The sequence below is a fragment of the Bos mutus genome, chromosome 15, assembly GCF_027580195.1.
Source record: "Bos mutus isolate GX-2022 chromosome 15, NWIPB_WYAK_1.1, whole genome shotgun sequence".
Taxonomy (NCBI): Eukaryota; Metazoa; Chordata; class Mammalia; order Artiodactyla; family Bovidae; genus Bos; species Bos mutus.
The window spans coordinates 3,881,730-3,898,140 of NC_091631.1; the positions used below are offsets into that span (position 1 = coordinate 3,881,730).

The 16,411-nt window shown below is 38.4% G+C and overlaps 1 protein-coding gene and 1 non-coding gene across 2 annotated transcripts; one reads left to right on the forward strand and one right to left on the reverse strand.

The window, feature by feature from the left end:
• Window positions 1–7,163: 7,163 nt before the first annotated feature.
• LOC138991041 (U6 spliceosomal RNA) lies at window positions 7,164–7,270 on the forward strand. Its single transcript, XR_011467089.1, has one exon. It is a non-coding gene; the product is annotated as a U6 spliceosomal RNA (small nuclear RNA).
• Window positions 7,271–12,760: 5,490 nt separating this feature from the next.
• On the reverse strand, window positions 12,761–13,690 carry LOC102281555 (olfactory receptor 4A47-like). The gene has a single exon (XM_070383142.1). The coding sequence runs from the start codon at window positions 13,688–13,690 to the stop codon at window positions 12,761–12,763; it is 930 nt and encodes a 309-aa protein (XP_070239243.1).
• Between the last annotated feature and the right edge of the window lie 2,721 nt (window positions 13,691–16,411).

The window sequence follows — 16,411 nt, forward strand, 5'->3', positions numbered from 1 at the left end:
AAGAATTCATTTGAATCAGTTCTAATGAGGTGGATGAAACTGGAGCCTATTATACAGAGTGAAGTAAGCCAGAAGAAAAAACACCAATACAGTATACTAACGCATATATATGGAATTTAGAAAGATGGTAACAATAACCCTGTGTACGAGACAGCAAAAGAGACACTGATGTATGGAACAGTCTTATGGACTCTGTGGGAGAGGGAGAAGGTGGGAAGATTTGGGGGAAAGGCATTAAAACATGTAAAATATCATGTATGAAACGAGATGCCAGTCCAGGTTCAATGCACGATACTGGATGCTTGGGGCTAGTGCACTGGGACGACCCAGAGGGATGGTATGGGGAGGGAGGAGGGAGGAGGGTTCAGGATGGGGAGCACATGTATACCTGTGATGGATTCATTTTGATATTTGGCAAAACTAATACAATTATGTAAAGTTTAAAAATAAAATTAAATTAAATTTAAAAAAAGACAGTTTGAATGAGAATTTGAAACTATCTAAACAATAATTAAGGGTATGGATTTTCCTGAAGTGTCATCATGAAAATGTCATGAACTTGTCTTTGTATTTGGAATGAAAGTCAGATCAGAGAAATAGCATGGACCGACAAAGCCATCATTCCCAACTTCATAAAAGATTGAAACCCATTCGGAATTGTCTGTTAAGTGGCCATCCAGTCTCTACTTAATTAGCTACAGTGCTTGGTAAAAATTGATTTAGAACCCCTATACCTGTCTATTCAACTCCCCAAGCCCGGAAACAGCATAAAAAGGAAAGAGAGTGGGATCAGGTCCAAATCATAGAAGGTTTCCATAAAAATGTTCTTCAAAAGAGGAACACCTGGAACTATACCAGGAAAGTCTGTTTCCAGAATACAAGATCAAGGACATAGTGATTTAAAACTCCAGAGAATCAGCAACTAATAGTCTCAAAACTGAAGCGTAAATCAGAAGGAAAGCAAGAGAAATTATATATGGATCTTATTATAGTTGATCATAAATTAGTTGAAGGTTGGTCCGATTTTTGTTGTCAGGGACTGATTTTACAAAAACAAGGTACCTGCTAAAGAATTCTTATGGGCAGCTTCATGCATTTAAATAGGTAGACAAACACATCCTCAAAATAACAAAGCCCTAAGGAACAGAGATAGTATTTAGTCCAATCCGAGGACTCTTTCATCACAGAAGGACAAGGACATCTCCAAGGTTTTTTTACCAGAAATGGAAATGTTTTGGGGAGGTGAACTGTCATCCCAAAACTCCTCCAATTTTACTTCTAATTGAAGTAGAAGTAAAATAAACAATATTTATGGCAATAAATATATTGTTCTGGGTGTAATTACAGAACTTGGAAACACCTTTCAATTTACCAAAGTAAAGTACTTGTAAAACAAGGGAAAGCTGTTTAAGGTTATAGAAGATGATGGCATAGTCTGAAAGAAAACTAATGTCTCCTGATCTTGAAGTTAATGTCCTTACTCTCCATCACATTTTCATGACAATAATATGTGCTAAATATTGTTATGACATAGAGTCCATTGATTTCTTTTTTTTTAATTTAGCAACCATTTTTCATTTTTAAAAAAATTTTATTGATGTATTGTTTTTTTAATTAAATTTATTTATTTTAATTAGAGGCTAATTACAATATTGTATTGTTTTGCCATACATCAACATGAATCCGCCACAGGTGTACATGTGATCCCAATCCTGAACTCCCCTCCCACCTTCTCCCACAATATGCACTTTTGAGATAGGATGGCAGAAAACTTCATCCTAAAATTCATATGAAATCTCAAGGGAATCTAAATCGGCAGAACAATCTTGAAAAAAGAACAAATTTGTGGGTTTCCTATTTCTGGTTCTATAACATATGACAAAACAATGGTAATCACAGCAGCGTAGCTTTGGCATAAAGACAGACATATAGGAGAGAGTTGCCAACATGCAGGGTAGGAAAACCCTGAGCTTACTTCTTTCCATGGGGATACCAAAATTATAATTATTAACAGAGCACTTTTCAAGTGGCAAAGAATCTACCTGTCAATGCAGGAAATGCAAGAGATGCAGGTTGTATCCAAGTCAAGAAGATCCCTAGAGTAGGAAATGGAAACCTGCTTCAGTATTACCTGGAAAATCCCATGGGCAGAGGAGCCTGGTGGGCTATAGTCTATGGGGTCTCAAAGAGTCAGACATGACTGAGCACACACACAATAATAATAATATAGAACAATTACTAAAGAGAACAACCTGAAGACTAGCAGGATAATCCCCTACAGCAAAAGATATGATATAAAGAAGGAACCTCAACAAACAGGTAGGAAATGTGAAGACATAATATAGTCAAGACCATGACTCCGAGTGGGTGAACCACACAGGATGGTAATAACAGTTGCAGGCTTTTTCCCCAAGAAGTCAGGAGTCTGAGCCTCACTTCGAGCTCCGCAGCCAAGAGTCCTGCACCAGGAAGGGGGACCCTCAAAATATTCTGGCTTTGAAGACCAGTGGGGCTTCCTTTGGGGAGAACCAGAAGATAGCTGTAAGAACCAGACTCCAACATTAAAGAGCACACATGCAAGTCACACAGGCTCTGGCACCCAGAGGATAAACAGTATTTTGAAAAGGGCTCAGGTAGACTAAGGTGGCAATGATGATGATAAAAAAAGTAATCTGGGTTTGGTGAACAGAAGCCTGAATTGGTTGAGGAAAATCATGGCCCCTCATCTAATTACCAGATGTAAAGACTTTTTGGACTCCTCAGGTGGTGCAGTGGTAAAGAATCTACCTGCCAATGTAGGAGACATAAGAGAGGCCAACTTGATCCCTGAGTCAGATAGATGCCCTGGAGTAGAAAATTGAAACGCATTCCAGTATTCTTGCCTGGAAATTCCATGGTCAGAGCAGCTGCAGTCCGTGGGACTGCAAATAGGCAGACAACACTGACCATGCTGCTACTGCTGCTAGGTCGCTTCAGTTGAGTCCGACTCTGTGTGACCCCACAATGGCAGCCCACCAGGCTCCCCCGTCCCTGGGATTCTCCAGGCAAGAACACTGGAGTGGGTTCCCATTTCCTTCCCCAATAACACTGACCATACACACACAATTTCTTTCCAGATTTAGAGACTTCTAAATGAAAGAGTCTTCATGTATTATGGAATAAGATGTTTGCAATATGACCACACATAGGTGATGTAAGTCTTCATTCCAACCTTTCTATGAAGGATCTGAGAAAGGAACATTTAATTCACTGTATTCAGTTCAGTTCAGATCAGTTCAGTTGCTCAGTCGTGTCTGACTCTCTGCGATCCCATGAATCGCAGCATGCCAGGCCTCCCTGTCCATCACCAACACCCGGAGTTCACCCAAACTCATGTGCATCGAGTCGGTGATGCCATCCAGCCATCTCATCCTCTGTGGTCCCCTTATCCTTCTGCCCCCAGTCCCTCCCAGCATCAGGGTCTTTCCCAGTGAGTCTACTCTTCTCATGAGGTGGCCAAAGTATTGGAGTTTCAGCCTCAGCATCAGTCCTTCCAATGAACACCCAGGACTGGTCTCCTTTAGGATAGACTGATTGGATCTCCTTGCAGTCCAAGGGACTTCTCAAGAGTCTTCTCTTTTGAACCACAGTTCAAAAGCATCAATTCTTCAGCACTTAGCTTTCTTTATAGTCCAACTCTCACATTCGTACATGACTACTGGAAAAACCATAGGCTTGACTAGATGGACTTTTGTTGGCAAAGTAATATCTCTGCTTTTTAATATGCTATCTAGGTTGGTCATGGGAGAAGGCAATGGCAACCCACTCCAGTACTCTTGCCTGGAAAATCCCATGGACGGAGGGGCCTGGTGGGCTGCAGTCCATGGAGTCGCTAGGAGTCAGACACGACTGAGGGACTTCATTTTATTTTTTCACTTTCATGCATTGGAGAAGGAAATGGCAACCCACCCCAGGGTTCTTGCCTGGAGAATCCCAGGGATGGGGGAGCCTGGCGGGCTGCCGTCTATGGGGTGGCACAGAGTCAGACACGACTGAAGCGACTTAGCAGCAGCAGAAGTTAGGTTGATCATAACTTTCCTTCTAAGGAGTAAGCATCTTTAATTTCATGGCTACAATCACCATCTGCAGTGATTTTGAAGCCCAAAAAAATAAAGTGTGACACTGTTTCCACTGTTTTCCCATCTACTTGCCATGAAGTGATGGGACCAGATGCCATGATCTTCATTTTCTGAATGTTGAGCTTTAAGCCAACTTTCTCATTCTCCTCTTTCACTTTCATCAAGAAAGAGAAAAGCTTTTACTTCCTCTGAGTGCAATTGTGTGGTAGCTTGAGTATTCTTTGGCATTGTCTTTCTTTGGGATTGGCATGAAAACTGACCTTTTCCAGTCCTGTGGCCACTGCTGAGTTTTCCAAATTTGCTGGCATATTGAGCGCAACACTTTCACAGCATCATCTTTCAGGATTTGCAATAGCTCAACTGGAATTCCATCACCTCCACTAGCTTTGTTTGTAATGATGCTTTCTAAGGCCCACTTGACTTCATATTCCAGGATGTCTAGATCTAGGTCAGTGATCACACCATCATGATTATCTGGGTCATGAAGATCTCTTTTGTACAGTTCTTCTATGTATTCTTGCCACCTCTTCTTAATATCTTCTGCTTCTGTTAGGTCCATACCATTTCTGTCCTTTATCGAGCCCAAATTTGCATGAAATGTTCCCTTGGTATCTCTAATTTTCTTGAAGAGATCTCTAGTCTTTCCCATTCTGTTGTTTTCCTCTTTTTCTTTGCATTGATCACTGATGAAGGCTTTCTTAATTCTCCTTGCTATTCTTTGGAACTCTGCATTCAGATGCTTATATCTTTCCTTTTCTCCTTTGCTTTTCACTTCTCTTCTTTTCACAGCTATTTGTAAGGCCTCCCCAGACAGCCATTTTGCTTTTTTGCAGTATGTTCCATGGAGATGGTCTTGATCCCTGTCTCCTGTACAATGTCACAAACCTCCACCCACAGTTCATCAGGTACTCTGTCTATCAGATCTAGTCCCTTAAATCTATTTCTCACTTCCACTGTATAATCATAAGGAATTTGATTTAGGTCATACCTGAATGGTCTGGTGGATTTCCCTACTTTCTTCAATTTAAGTCTGAATTTGGCAATAAAGAGTTCATGATCTGAGCCACAGTCAGCTCCCAGTCTTGTTTTTGCTGACTGTATAGAGCTTCTCCATCTTTGGCTGCAAAGAATATAATCAGCCTGATTTCGGTTTTGACCATCTGGTGATGTCCATGTGTAGAGTCTTCTCTTTGTTGTTGGAAGAGGGTGTTTGCTATGACCAGTGTGTTCTCTTGGTGAAACTCTATTAGCCTTTGCCCTGCTTAATTCTGTACTCCAAGGCCAAATTTGCCTGTTACTCCAGGTGTTTCTTGACTTCGTACTTTTGCATTCCAGTCCCCTATAATGACAAGGACATATTTTTGGGGTGTTAGTTCTAAAAGGTCTTGTAGGTCTTCATAGAACCATTCAACTTCAGCTTCTTCAGCATGACTGGTTGGGGCATAGCCTTGGATCACTGTGATATTGAATGGTTTGCCTTGGAAACGAACAGAGATCATTCTGTCGTTTTTGAGATTGCATCCAAGTACTGCAAACCCCACGTTCAAGGAGCAGTGGCTGCAAGGGCGCAGGTGGGCCAAGAGAAGCTACTCCACGTTCAAGGTCAGGAGGGGCGACGTCATTCAAGGTAAGGAGCAGTGGCTGCACTTTGTTGGAGCAGCCACGAAGAGATACCCCACATCCAAGGTAAGAGAAACCCAAGTGAGATGGTAGGTGTTGTGAGAGGGCATCAGAAGGCAGACACACAGAAACTGTAATCACAGAAAACCAGCCAATCTGATCACATAGACCAGAGCCTTGTCTAACTCAGTGAAACTAAGCTATGCTGTGTGGGGCCACCCAAGACAGGCGGTCATGGTGGAGAGGTCTGACAGAATGTGGTCCACTGGAGAAGGGAATGGCAAACCACTTCAGCATTCTTGCCTTGAGAACCCCATGCACAGTATGAAAAGGCAAAATGATAGGATACTGAAAGGGGAACTCCCCAGGTCAGTAGGTGCCCAATATGCTACTGGAGATCAGTGGAGAAATAACTCCAGAAAGAATGAGGGGATGGAATCAAAGCAAAAACAATACCCAGTTCTGGGTGTGACTGGTGCTAGAAGCAAGGTCCGATACTGTAAAAAGCAATATTGCATAGGAACCTGGAATGTTAGGTCCATGAATCAAGGGAAATTGGAAGTGATCAAAAGATGGCAAGAGTGAACGTCGACATTCTAGGAATCAGCGAACTAAAATTGTTCTGGTTGGGTGAATTTAACTCAGATGACCATTATATCTACTACTGTGGGCAGGAGTCCCTAGAAGAAATGGAGTAGCCATCATGCTCAACAAAAGTGTCTGAAATTCACTGTATTACACACTTCCAAATTATGAAAATAGGGGAGCTCACACCTGGATACTGCAGTGAACATGGTTGGGATCAAGGATTAAGCACCTGTTCTATCATGTAGGGATATGGAAACTAGATTCAGGATGAAAGTTCTCTGCATGTACTTCTCAAAGTCCTTCCCAGCCTCAAGTTTATAAAGATAATTATCTTTAAACATTTAAAGTTATTTATTTCACATTTACATATATAACCCACATGGACTATACTCTTTAAAGTATAGTGTAACATGAAAATACACTGTCCTATCATAAGGATAAATAGGGACTTCCCTGGCAGTTTAGTGGTTAAGACTCTGTGCTTCCAATGCAGGGGTGCAGGTTCGACCCCAGGGTGAGGAACTAAAACCCCATGTGCCTTGTGGCACAGGCAAAAAATAAATTAATAAATTTTTAAATCATGATTTTTTTTAATAAAAAAAAGATAAAGAGATTTTCCCGGTACATATATTGAATAACAATTCTGTCTCTCAATACCCTGCAACAGCATTATTTGCAGATACAAAAATCTGTATATTTACTATTGTATTTCTTAGCTTTCTCTTTTGTTCAATCAGTATACATATCCATAAGCCAGTACCATAGTGTTCAAATTACTACAGTGTTTCAGGTACTATTGTGATATCTGAAAAAAATTCACTATTTAAATCACCAATAGTGCTCTCTTCGGCAGCACATACACAAAAATTGGAATGATAGAGAGAAGATTAGTATGGCCCCTGCGCAAGGATGACACACAAATTCATGAAGCGTTCCATATTTTTTTTTAATGGATTAAGGATCTAAACGTAAGGCCAGAAACTATAAAACTCCTAGAGGAAAATGTAGGCAAAACACTCTCTGACATAGATCACAGCAGGATCCTCTATGACCCACCTCCCAGAGTAACAGAAATAAAAGCAAAAATAAACAAACGGGACCTCAGTTCAGCTCATTTCAGTCGCTCAGTCATGTCCAACTCTTTGCGACCCCATGAATCACAGCACGCCAGGCCTCCCTATCCATCACCAACTCCCGGAGTTCACTCAAACTCATGTGCATCGAGTCAGTGATGCCATCCAGCCATCTCATCCTCTGTCGTCCCCTTCTCCTCCTGCCCCCAATCCCCCCCCAGCATCCGGGTCTTTACCAATGAGTCAACTCTTTGCATCAGGTGGCCAAAGTATTAGAGTTTCAGCCTCAGCATCAGTCCTTCCAATGAACACCCAGGACTGGTCTCTTTTAGGATGGACTGGTTGGATCTCCTTGCAGTCCAAGGGACTCTCAAGAGTCTTCTCCAACACCACAGTTCAAAAGCATCAATTCTTCAGGACTCAACTTTCTTCACAGTCCAAATTTCACATCCATACATGACCACTTGAAAAACCATAGCCTTGACTAGATGGTCCTTTGTTGGTAAAGTAATATCTCTGCTTTTCAATATACTATCTAGGTTGGTCATAACTTTCCTTCCAAGGAGTAAGTGTCTTTCAATTTCATGGCTGCAATCACCATCTGCAGTGATTTTTGAACCAAAAAAAAGTTAAAGTCTGACACTGTGGGACCTAATTAAACTTAAAAGCTTTTTCACAACGAAGGAAACTATAAGCAAAGTGAAAAGACAGCCTTCAGAATGGGAGAAAATAATGGCAAATGAAGCAACTGACAAAGAATTAATCTCAAAAATATACAAGCAACTCCTGAAGCTCAATTCCAGAAAAATAAATGACCCAGTCAAAAAATGGGCCAAAGAAGTAAACAGACATTTCTCCAAAGAAGATGGCTAGTTCAGTCATTCAGTCATGTCCAACTCTTTGCAACCCATGAACTGCAGCACGCCAGGCCTCCCTGTCCACCACCAGTTCCAGGAGTCCACCCAAACCCATGTCCATTGAGTCGGTGATGCCATCCAACCATCTCATCCTCTGTTGCCCCCTTCTCCTCCTTCCCTCAATCTTTCCTAGCATCAGGGTCCTTTCAAATGAGTCAGCTTTTTGCATCAGGTGGCCAAAATATTGGAGTTTCAGCTTCAACATCAGTCTTTCCAATGAACACCCAGGACTGGTCTGTTTTAGGGTAGACTGGTTGGATCTCCTTGCAGTCCAAGGCACTCTCAAGAGTCTTATCCAACACCACAGTTCAAAAGCATCAATTCTTCAGTGCTTAGCTTTCTTTATAGTCCAACTCTAACATCCATACATGACCACAGATGGCTAACAAACACATGAAAAGATGCTCAACACCACTCATTATCAGAGAAATGCAAATCAAAACCACAATGAGGTACCATCTCACGCCAGTCCGAATGGCTGCTATCCAAAAATCTACAAACAATAAATGCTGGAGACAGTGTGGAAAAAAGGGAACCCTCTTACACTGTTGGTGGGAATGTAAATTAGTACAGCCACTATGGAGAACATTGTGGAGATTCCTTAAAAAAAACTCTAAATAGAACTGCCATATGACCCAGCAATCCCAATGCTGGGCATACACACTGAAAAAACCAGAACTGAAAGAGACATGTGTACCCCAATGTTCATCGCAGCACTGTTTACAATAGCCAGGACATGGAAGCAACCTAGATGTCCATTGGCAGACAAATGGATAAGAAAGCTGTGTTACATATACACAATGGAATATTACTCATCAATTAAAAAGAATACATTTGAATCAGTTCTAATGAGGTGGATGAAACTGGAGCCTATTATACAGAGTGAAGTAAGCCAGAAAGAAAAACACCAATACAGTACACTAATGCATATATATGGAATTTAGAAAGATGGTAACAATGACCGTATATGCGAGACACTAAAAAAGACACAAATGTATAGAACAGACTTTTGGACTCTGTGGGAGAAGGCGAGAGTGGGAAGATTTGAGAAAATAGCATTGAAACATGTATATTATCATATGTGAAACAGATCGCCAGTCCAGGTTCAATGCATGAGACAGGGTGCTCAGGGCTGGTGCACTGGGATGACCCTGAGGGATGGGACGGGGAGGGATGTAGGAGGGGGATTCAGGATGGGGAACACATGTAAACCCATGGCTGGCTCATGTCAATGTATGGCAAAAACCACTACAGTATTGTAAAGTAATTAGCCTCCAATCAAAATAAATAAAAAATAATAAAGCACCAATATTCAGTCTATTATATTAGAGTATTTCAGTGAGTCAAGAATTTGATCCATTGAGCTGAATACTTCTGTCTCCACCTCTCTCATTTTTGCAGTTAGAAATTGTCAGACTGAAGTCATCTAAAAATTTTATTCACTCCTACATCTTGTACCGACGCTTGGAAACCTGGAAATGGGGATTGAAATAGCTCTTACTCCTTGAGATCATAAAGGTGGGTCCTAATCTGATAGAACTGGCATCCTTATAAAAAGTAGAAGGGACAAAGAGCTTTCTCTTGCACAAGTGCACAGAAGAAAGGCCATCCAAAGACAGAGTGAGAAAGTGCCCAATGCAAGGTAGGAAGAGAGGATTCACCAGAAACCAAACCTAGCAATCACCTTGACCTTGGATATCAGCCTGAAGAACTATGGGAAAATAAATGTCTGTTGTCTAAGCTCTGCAGTCTGTAGTATTTTGTTATGGCAACACATGCAGACTAAGGTGACAATGATAATGATTAAAAAAAAAAAAAATCTAGGTCTGGTGAACAGGGGCCTGAACTGAACAACCAGATTTCAACTCAGGAAAATCATGTTCCTTCATCCAATTACCAGATGCAAGTATTTTTCAAACCCAGAGATTTTTGAATTCACATATTCTTGAAGGAAAGTTATGACCAACCTAGACAGCATACTGAAAAGCGGAGACATTACTTTGCCAACAAAGGTCCATCTAGTCAAGGCTATGGTTTTTCCAGTGGTCATGTATGGATGTGAGAGTTGGACTGTGAACAAAGCTGAGCACTGAAGAATTGATGCTTTTGAACTGTGGTGTTGGAGAAGACTCTTGAGAGTCCCTTGGACTGCAAGGAGATCCAACCAGTCCATTCTAAAGGAGATCAGCCCTGGGTGTTCTTTGGAGGGAATGATGCTAAAGCTCAAACTCCAGTACTTTGGCCACCTCATGCGAAGAGCTGACTCATTGGAAAAGACTCTGATGCTGGGTGGGATTGGGGGCAGGAGGAAAAGAGGACGACAGAGAATGAGATGGCTGGATGGCATCACTGACTCGATGGACGTGAGTTTGAGTGAACTCTGGGAGATAGTGATGTACAGGGAGGCCTGGCATGCTGCAATTCATGGGGTCACAAAGAGTCGGACACAACTGAGAGACTGAACTGAACTGAATTCTTGAATAAGATGTATGCAATATGACCACAAATAGGTGGCATAAATATTCATTCCAACCTTTCTCTGATGGATCTGATACCATTTAGTTTGTGGATAGGAATTCTCAATTCTCTGAAGATACAAATGCTTTCTCAATCAAATATTACTCAAAATACTAACTCAATGTAGTTTTTACCAGACTAGCTTATTGAAACTTAATTTTAAAATGCAAATATGCAAAAATAGACATACTTCTGATAAAAAAATTATCAATGAAGGAATCCTAGGCTTTTCAGATAGTAAAGTATATTCTAAATCAAATGTACACACTTACATTGTGTGTTAAATAGCACATGAATAAAAACATCAGTGGAAGCTAGTGGAGGAATGAATTTGATGCAAACACATGCCATATTTTGGAATACAAAGTTAAGATATCAAAGCCATGGGGAAAAATAATTATGCATCTATAATAATAACAATCTAGAAAAATAATTAAAATATAATCCCTGCTTACCTCCTTATATCAAAGGAAAGTGTAAGCATAAAATGTAAAGACAAAAAATTGAATGTTGAAAATGTTAAGAATATTTTGACAACATTGAGTTAGACAAATTTAAGATATAGAGGTAAAAAATATTGATAGAATTAATTATGTAAATTATAAATATTTGTACATGCCCAAAAATATTCTTCACTGTATTAAAAAAAAATTTAAAAGAAATCACAAGTAGGAAAAATGATAATCCAAACACAGAGTAATAGGGATAATTAGTGTGTCATTCAATCATTAAAATCAGTATGGAAAAGTGTTGGCAATCAAATACAAAAATTCATTAAGAGACAATTCATGAAAAAGGACTGCAAATCACTTAAACATGGATGATACTCAAATTCAATTATGTTTATTGAATAGCAATTAAAGTATACAAATGAAACAATTTGTTTAATCACATTTTCATATACCATAAATGTTTATCAAGCACTAGTAGTTCAGCATGCTGTCAAATGTATTTTCTGAAGTGAGGAGAATAGTTTGTTCAAGCTCATAATGGCATTTTTGGAATAACTGTGAATATTGACATTTTAATACATATACCACTTAACTCAACAATTCCAATCCTAGAAACTCATGCTTAGAAAAATTTTAAAAGACTTCTTTGCAGAATTATTTATTGTAGAAAAAGAGAACAAACTTGAAGAAAACTGGATACCTAAATTTTAGAGACTTTTAAAGGAGCTGAGCAGTATGAGAAAATTAGAATGAGTTAGATCTGTAAAGACTGTATGGAAAGATCTTCAGAAAACTGAGTTGCAAAATGCAGAATTTATACACACATACATATGGGCAAACACACATGAAAATATGCTTCTCTTTGCAAAAAGCATTATTTGAATAATCTTAGAAACAGTATAGTGACTGCATCTGGGAAAACTGGGGAATTCTGATATTGGTTGGACAGGAGGCACATTTTACATGATTCTATTTCTGTAGGGATTCTATTTTTTAACATTTACTATTATACATCATACTTTCAATTTCTTATAAAATGGAAAATGTTACACTAAATGTTCATATGTAAGCAAATAAAAGTGAATGAAGAGGATAGCATATATAGTATAAAATATTTTAATTAGTACAATAAAAAGTGAGGATAAAAGGTAAGAATCTGGTTACAAAAAATGAGAAAGTAATATAAGTAATGCATGTTAGTTAATTATTTTTGTAATTCTGACCAACAAATTACATATGACTTACTGACTCTCTTTTAAATAAATTTCAACTTTCCAGTTGCAGTGATAAACTAGACATTAATGCTTACATTCAAGGAGGGAACCTGCTATTAATAACATAAACAAATATTGTATTCTTCAATAAAAACTCATGATAAATTCTTCAGAGAAAAGAAAAGTTTTCATCAAAGCAATAGAATGATATTGAAGTAAATTCCTAGTGTTAAACTACTTTCTCTGTAATGCATAAGGCACTTATTTGCTACTTGACCTCACTTTTTTGGTCCAGAGCTTCTTTGTAGCATTCATGATCTCAGAACTTCTTAGACTATAAATCAATGGGTTCAGCATGGGGCTTATGACTGTATAAAACACGCTCAATGATTTGTCAATGGGGAAGGTCTTAGCAGGTCTTGCATACATGAAAATGCAGGGAACAAAGAAGCAGACAACCACAGTGATGTGAGAACCACAAGTCTGGAGGGCTTTCCACCTCCCTTCCTGACTCAGGTTCTTCAGAGAGTGCAGGATGACTCCATAGGAGACGAGCAAGAGCAGAAACAAAAGAGTGCACATCAGTCCTCCATTGGCCACCTCTAAAATGCCAATGACAAAGGTGTCAGTACAGACGAGTTTCAATAAGGGGAACATGTCACACATAAAGTGATCAATGATATTGGGACCACAGAATGGGAGCCCATAAACAGTGCCAACTTGAACAATTGAGTGCAGAAAACCTGCAACACAGGACACCAGCAGCAGCACAACACACACCCTTTTCCTCATGACAATCAGATAATGCAAGGGCTTACAGATGGCCACATAGCGGTCATAGGCCATCACCAGCAGAAGGGATATCTCAGATCCACCAAAAAAGTGCTCTGTAAACAGCTGGGTCATACAGGATTCAAAAGATATGGTATTTTCCCCAGAGAACAAGTCTGAAATCAATCTGGGGGAAGCAGAAGAGGAATAAACTAGATCTATAAATGATAAACTAGCAAGAAAAAAGTACATTGGTGAGTTCAGTGTCTTACTGACAGCTACAGTCACAACAATAAGCAGGTTGCCCACTACAGTCAAAACGTAGAAGAACAAGAACATAACAAAAAGGACTTTCTGCTCCTTTGGATTCTGTGTGAGGCCCAAGAGGATGAAATAAGTTACATTGTTCCTTGGTTCCATCTAATCTGTATAGGTGCTGTGTTCACATGTTAGAAACGGTGTGCCTACAAAACAAGGGGAAATTTTTAAATGCATTATAATTTTCATCCTTTGTTATAAATACAATTAAAAGAATGTGTGTGGACAATCTTTCCATATCCAATGTGTTGTTGATATTTTAATTGCCAAGTTGAATAATGTAGAGTTGCTTGCCCTCATGATATAATGCATGACTAGGGATCAGATAATTCCGACCCTGTATTAAGTTATAAGGATATTCACAGAAGTTAAGAGTCACGGTACAAGGATATATCAATCAAAATTAGAATCAGAGAAGAATTTCCAGAAGAATTAATGCTTTAGCTGAGTTTTTTTTTAAGTGAATTAGCAAGAGAGGACAGGAATGGACTTCAGTGAAGTCACAAAGTGTAAAAGAGAGACTCACTTAAGGTAATTAACATAATCAATGTGAGTAGATCAAATCATGAAAAGAAGGTTTCTGTCCTGAATTGTCCCAGATCTCACTGATACTTCTCAGGTCTTTAAGTGGATATTTCCCTTTTCCTGACCAATAAACACTGCAACAGCCTAATTTTGTGCCTCCAGACCCTGTGTTTCACCTAAGTTTCAAATTATATATCTCTAATTATGGACATCCAATTTAATCCAATTTAATATTTGTAAACTCTGGGAGTTGGTGATGGACAGGGAAGCCTGGCATGCTGAGGTTCATGGGGTCGCAAAGAGTCAGACACGACTGAGCAACTGAACTGAACTGAACTAATATTTATAATACAAACTTTTTTATTCTCCACAATAAATGTAGGCATTTCTATATAAAATTTGAAGAATTATTACCTATTTATCTTGCTAAATGGTATAATTTTCCATGTTATTGCTCAGATAAAAAATTTCAGTTCTCTTCACTTATTTTTCACTGTCATAAAAATTAAACAAATCCTATTGACTCCTTTCAAAATATATCACAAATTGCAATCCCTTCTATTTTTTTCTGCTATACTTTTTTTTATTGTTATTATTCCTGGTCCACTGTGATAGCCTGCTACCAAGTCTCTCCATGTTTATTCTGGCCTCCAAAAATTGGTTCTCCTGAAGCAGTCCAAATTGTCCTTTTCAGTCTTTTTCTGCTGATATCACTCTGCTGCTCAAAAGTGTTGCAGTATATCCCAATTATGCAGTTATAGTTTAACATATCACATTTAATATTTATAGTAACATAGACTACAATCCCTGCATCATAACTGAAAACACTAAGGCTCAGAACATTTATTTCATTTTCCCAAAGTCACACATTTTTAAGTGCTATACCTGCAATTGAATCTAAGTTTCATGTATTTCAAAGTAAGTTAATTTATTTCATAATAAATTGTCACTCAATTGATAAGCTGTCTCCCAGTATTTTCCATTAGTCTTACCTTGTGGAGGCTTGTTCACAATCTGAAGAATGAGTTTTAACTCAATGTAAGCCCTGGAATTCTTTCATCCAGTATGACAGTAGAGGGCAAAGGATGTCTTTATACTTGAGGATAAAACTATGTCATTTGACTGTTCATTTTCTAAATGGATTCTTCTCCTTATTCAGAGGGTCATTTTTATATGCAGTGTAGATTGTTTGAAAAGAATTCCATGAGTACACAGAAAAACAAAGGTGTATCACATTAGGAAATTTATCAGAATGGCCAACAAATCCTATATAAACATAGGAAGATAGCAACTAGTCATTTCCTAGGGAAATTTTTCATAAGTAACCTCTTTCCTAATAACATTAAAAAGAAAAATAGCATTTGATTGTTTAGCCCTTCTCACTCTGTCACATTGACATGGCCAGATTGTATTTTTTTAAATCTAAGAAAAGACCTCCTGAAGAATTGATGCCAGTTACTAAGTGGATAGCCTTTTCTTCGACTTAAGAATGATGACCGTGAAACATTCCATCCCTTCCAGTTGCAATTATTATTGAATCTTAGATTTGGAATGTGTCCAAGACTGATTCTTGCTTAATTAATTAGTGGGATTTTCCACAAAGTTTTTAAAGAACATCTATATGTAAAGATATTAATAGGCCAAATCACATAATTCATGTCAGAAAAGTGCAACATGGGGAAAAAAACAATGCTTAAGATCTCTATCAGATGGCTACCAATCAAAAATAAAATATCAACCCAGTCATTTTGCTTCAGTGAGCTTACTTGTTGTGTATTTCCCCACCCGCAATAGCAAGATTTTCTTTACTTTTGTTTAATACTCAATTTAATCACCATAAAATTTGATTACAAATGTGAAAATTATATCAAAAGACACAAATATATTAAAATTGTAGATATAAAGCTAATAATTTCAACAATTAGTAATTTTTTTAAAAAGTAGGGCACCTCTGTAATGCCAGCAACTGTACTATAAGAGAGGACACAGCAATTAATGAAAATGGGCTAAAATCAGTAAAAGTTTCTTTTTCCTGCATTCCTTTATTTATTTTCTCATAATAAAGTTAGACAAAGAAAGAGACATGAATTATAGTTGTATTCATGGTTTGTAATATAAGAAATACTGGTAATATAAAAGTACTGCATAGAAAATAAGAGGAAGAATTCTACTATGAGTAATGTAATCAGAGACAGTCTTTCTTAAAAAGTGATGCTTAAACTGAGATTAAAAGGAAAGGAAATGGCTACCGTTAGAAGCACTGTTACAGAAAGCAAAACTAAATAAAAATTAATAACA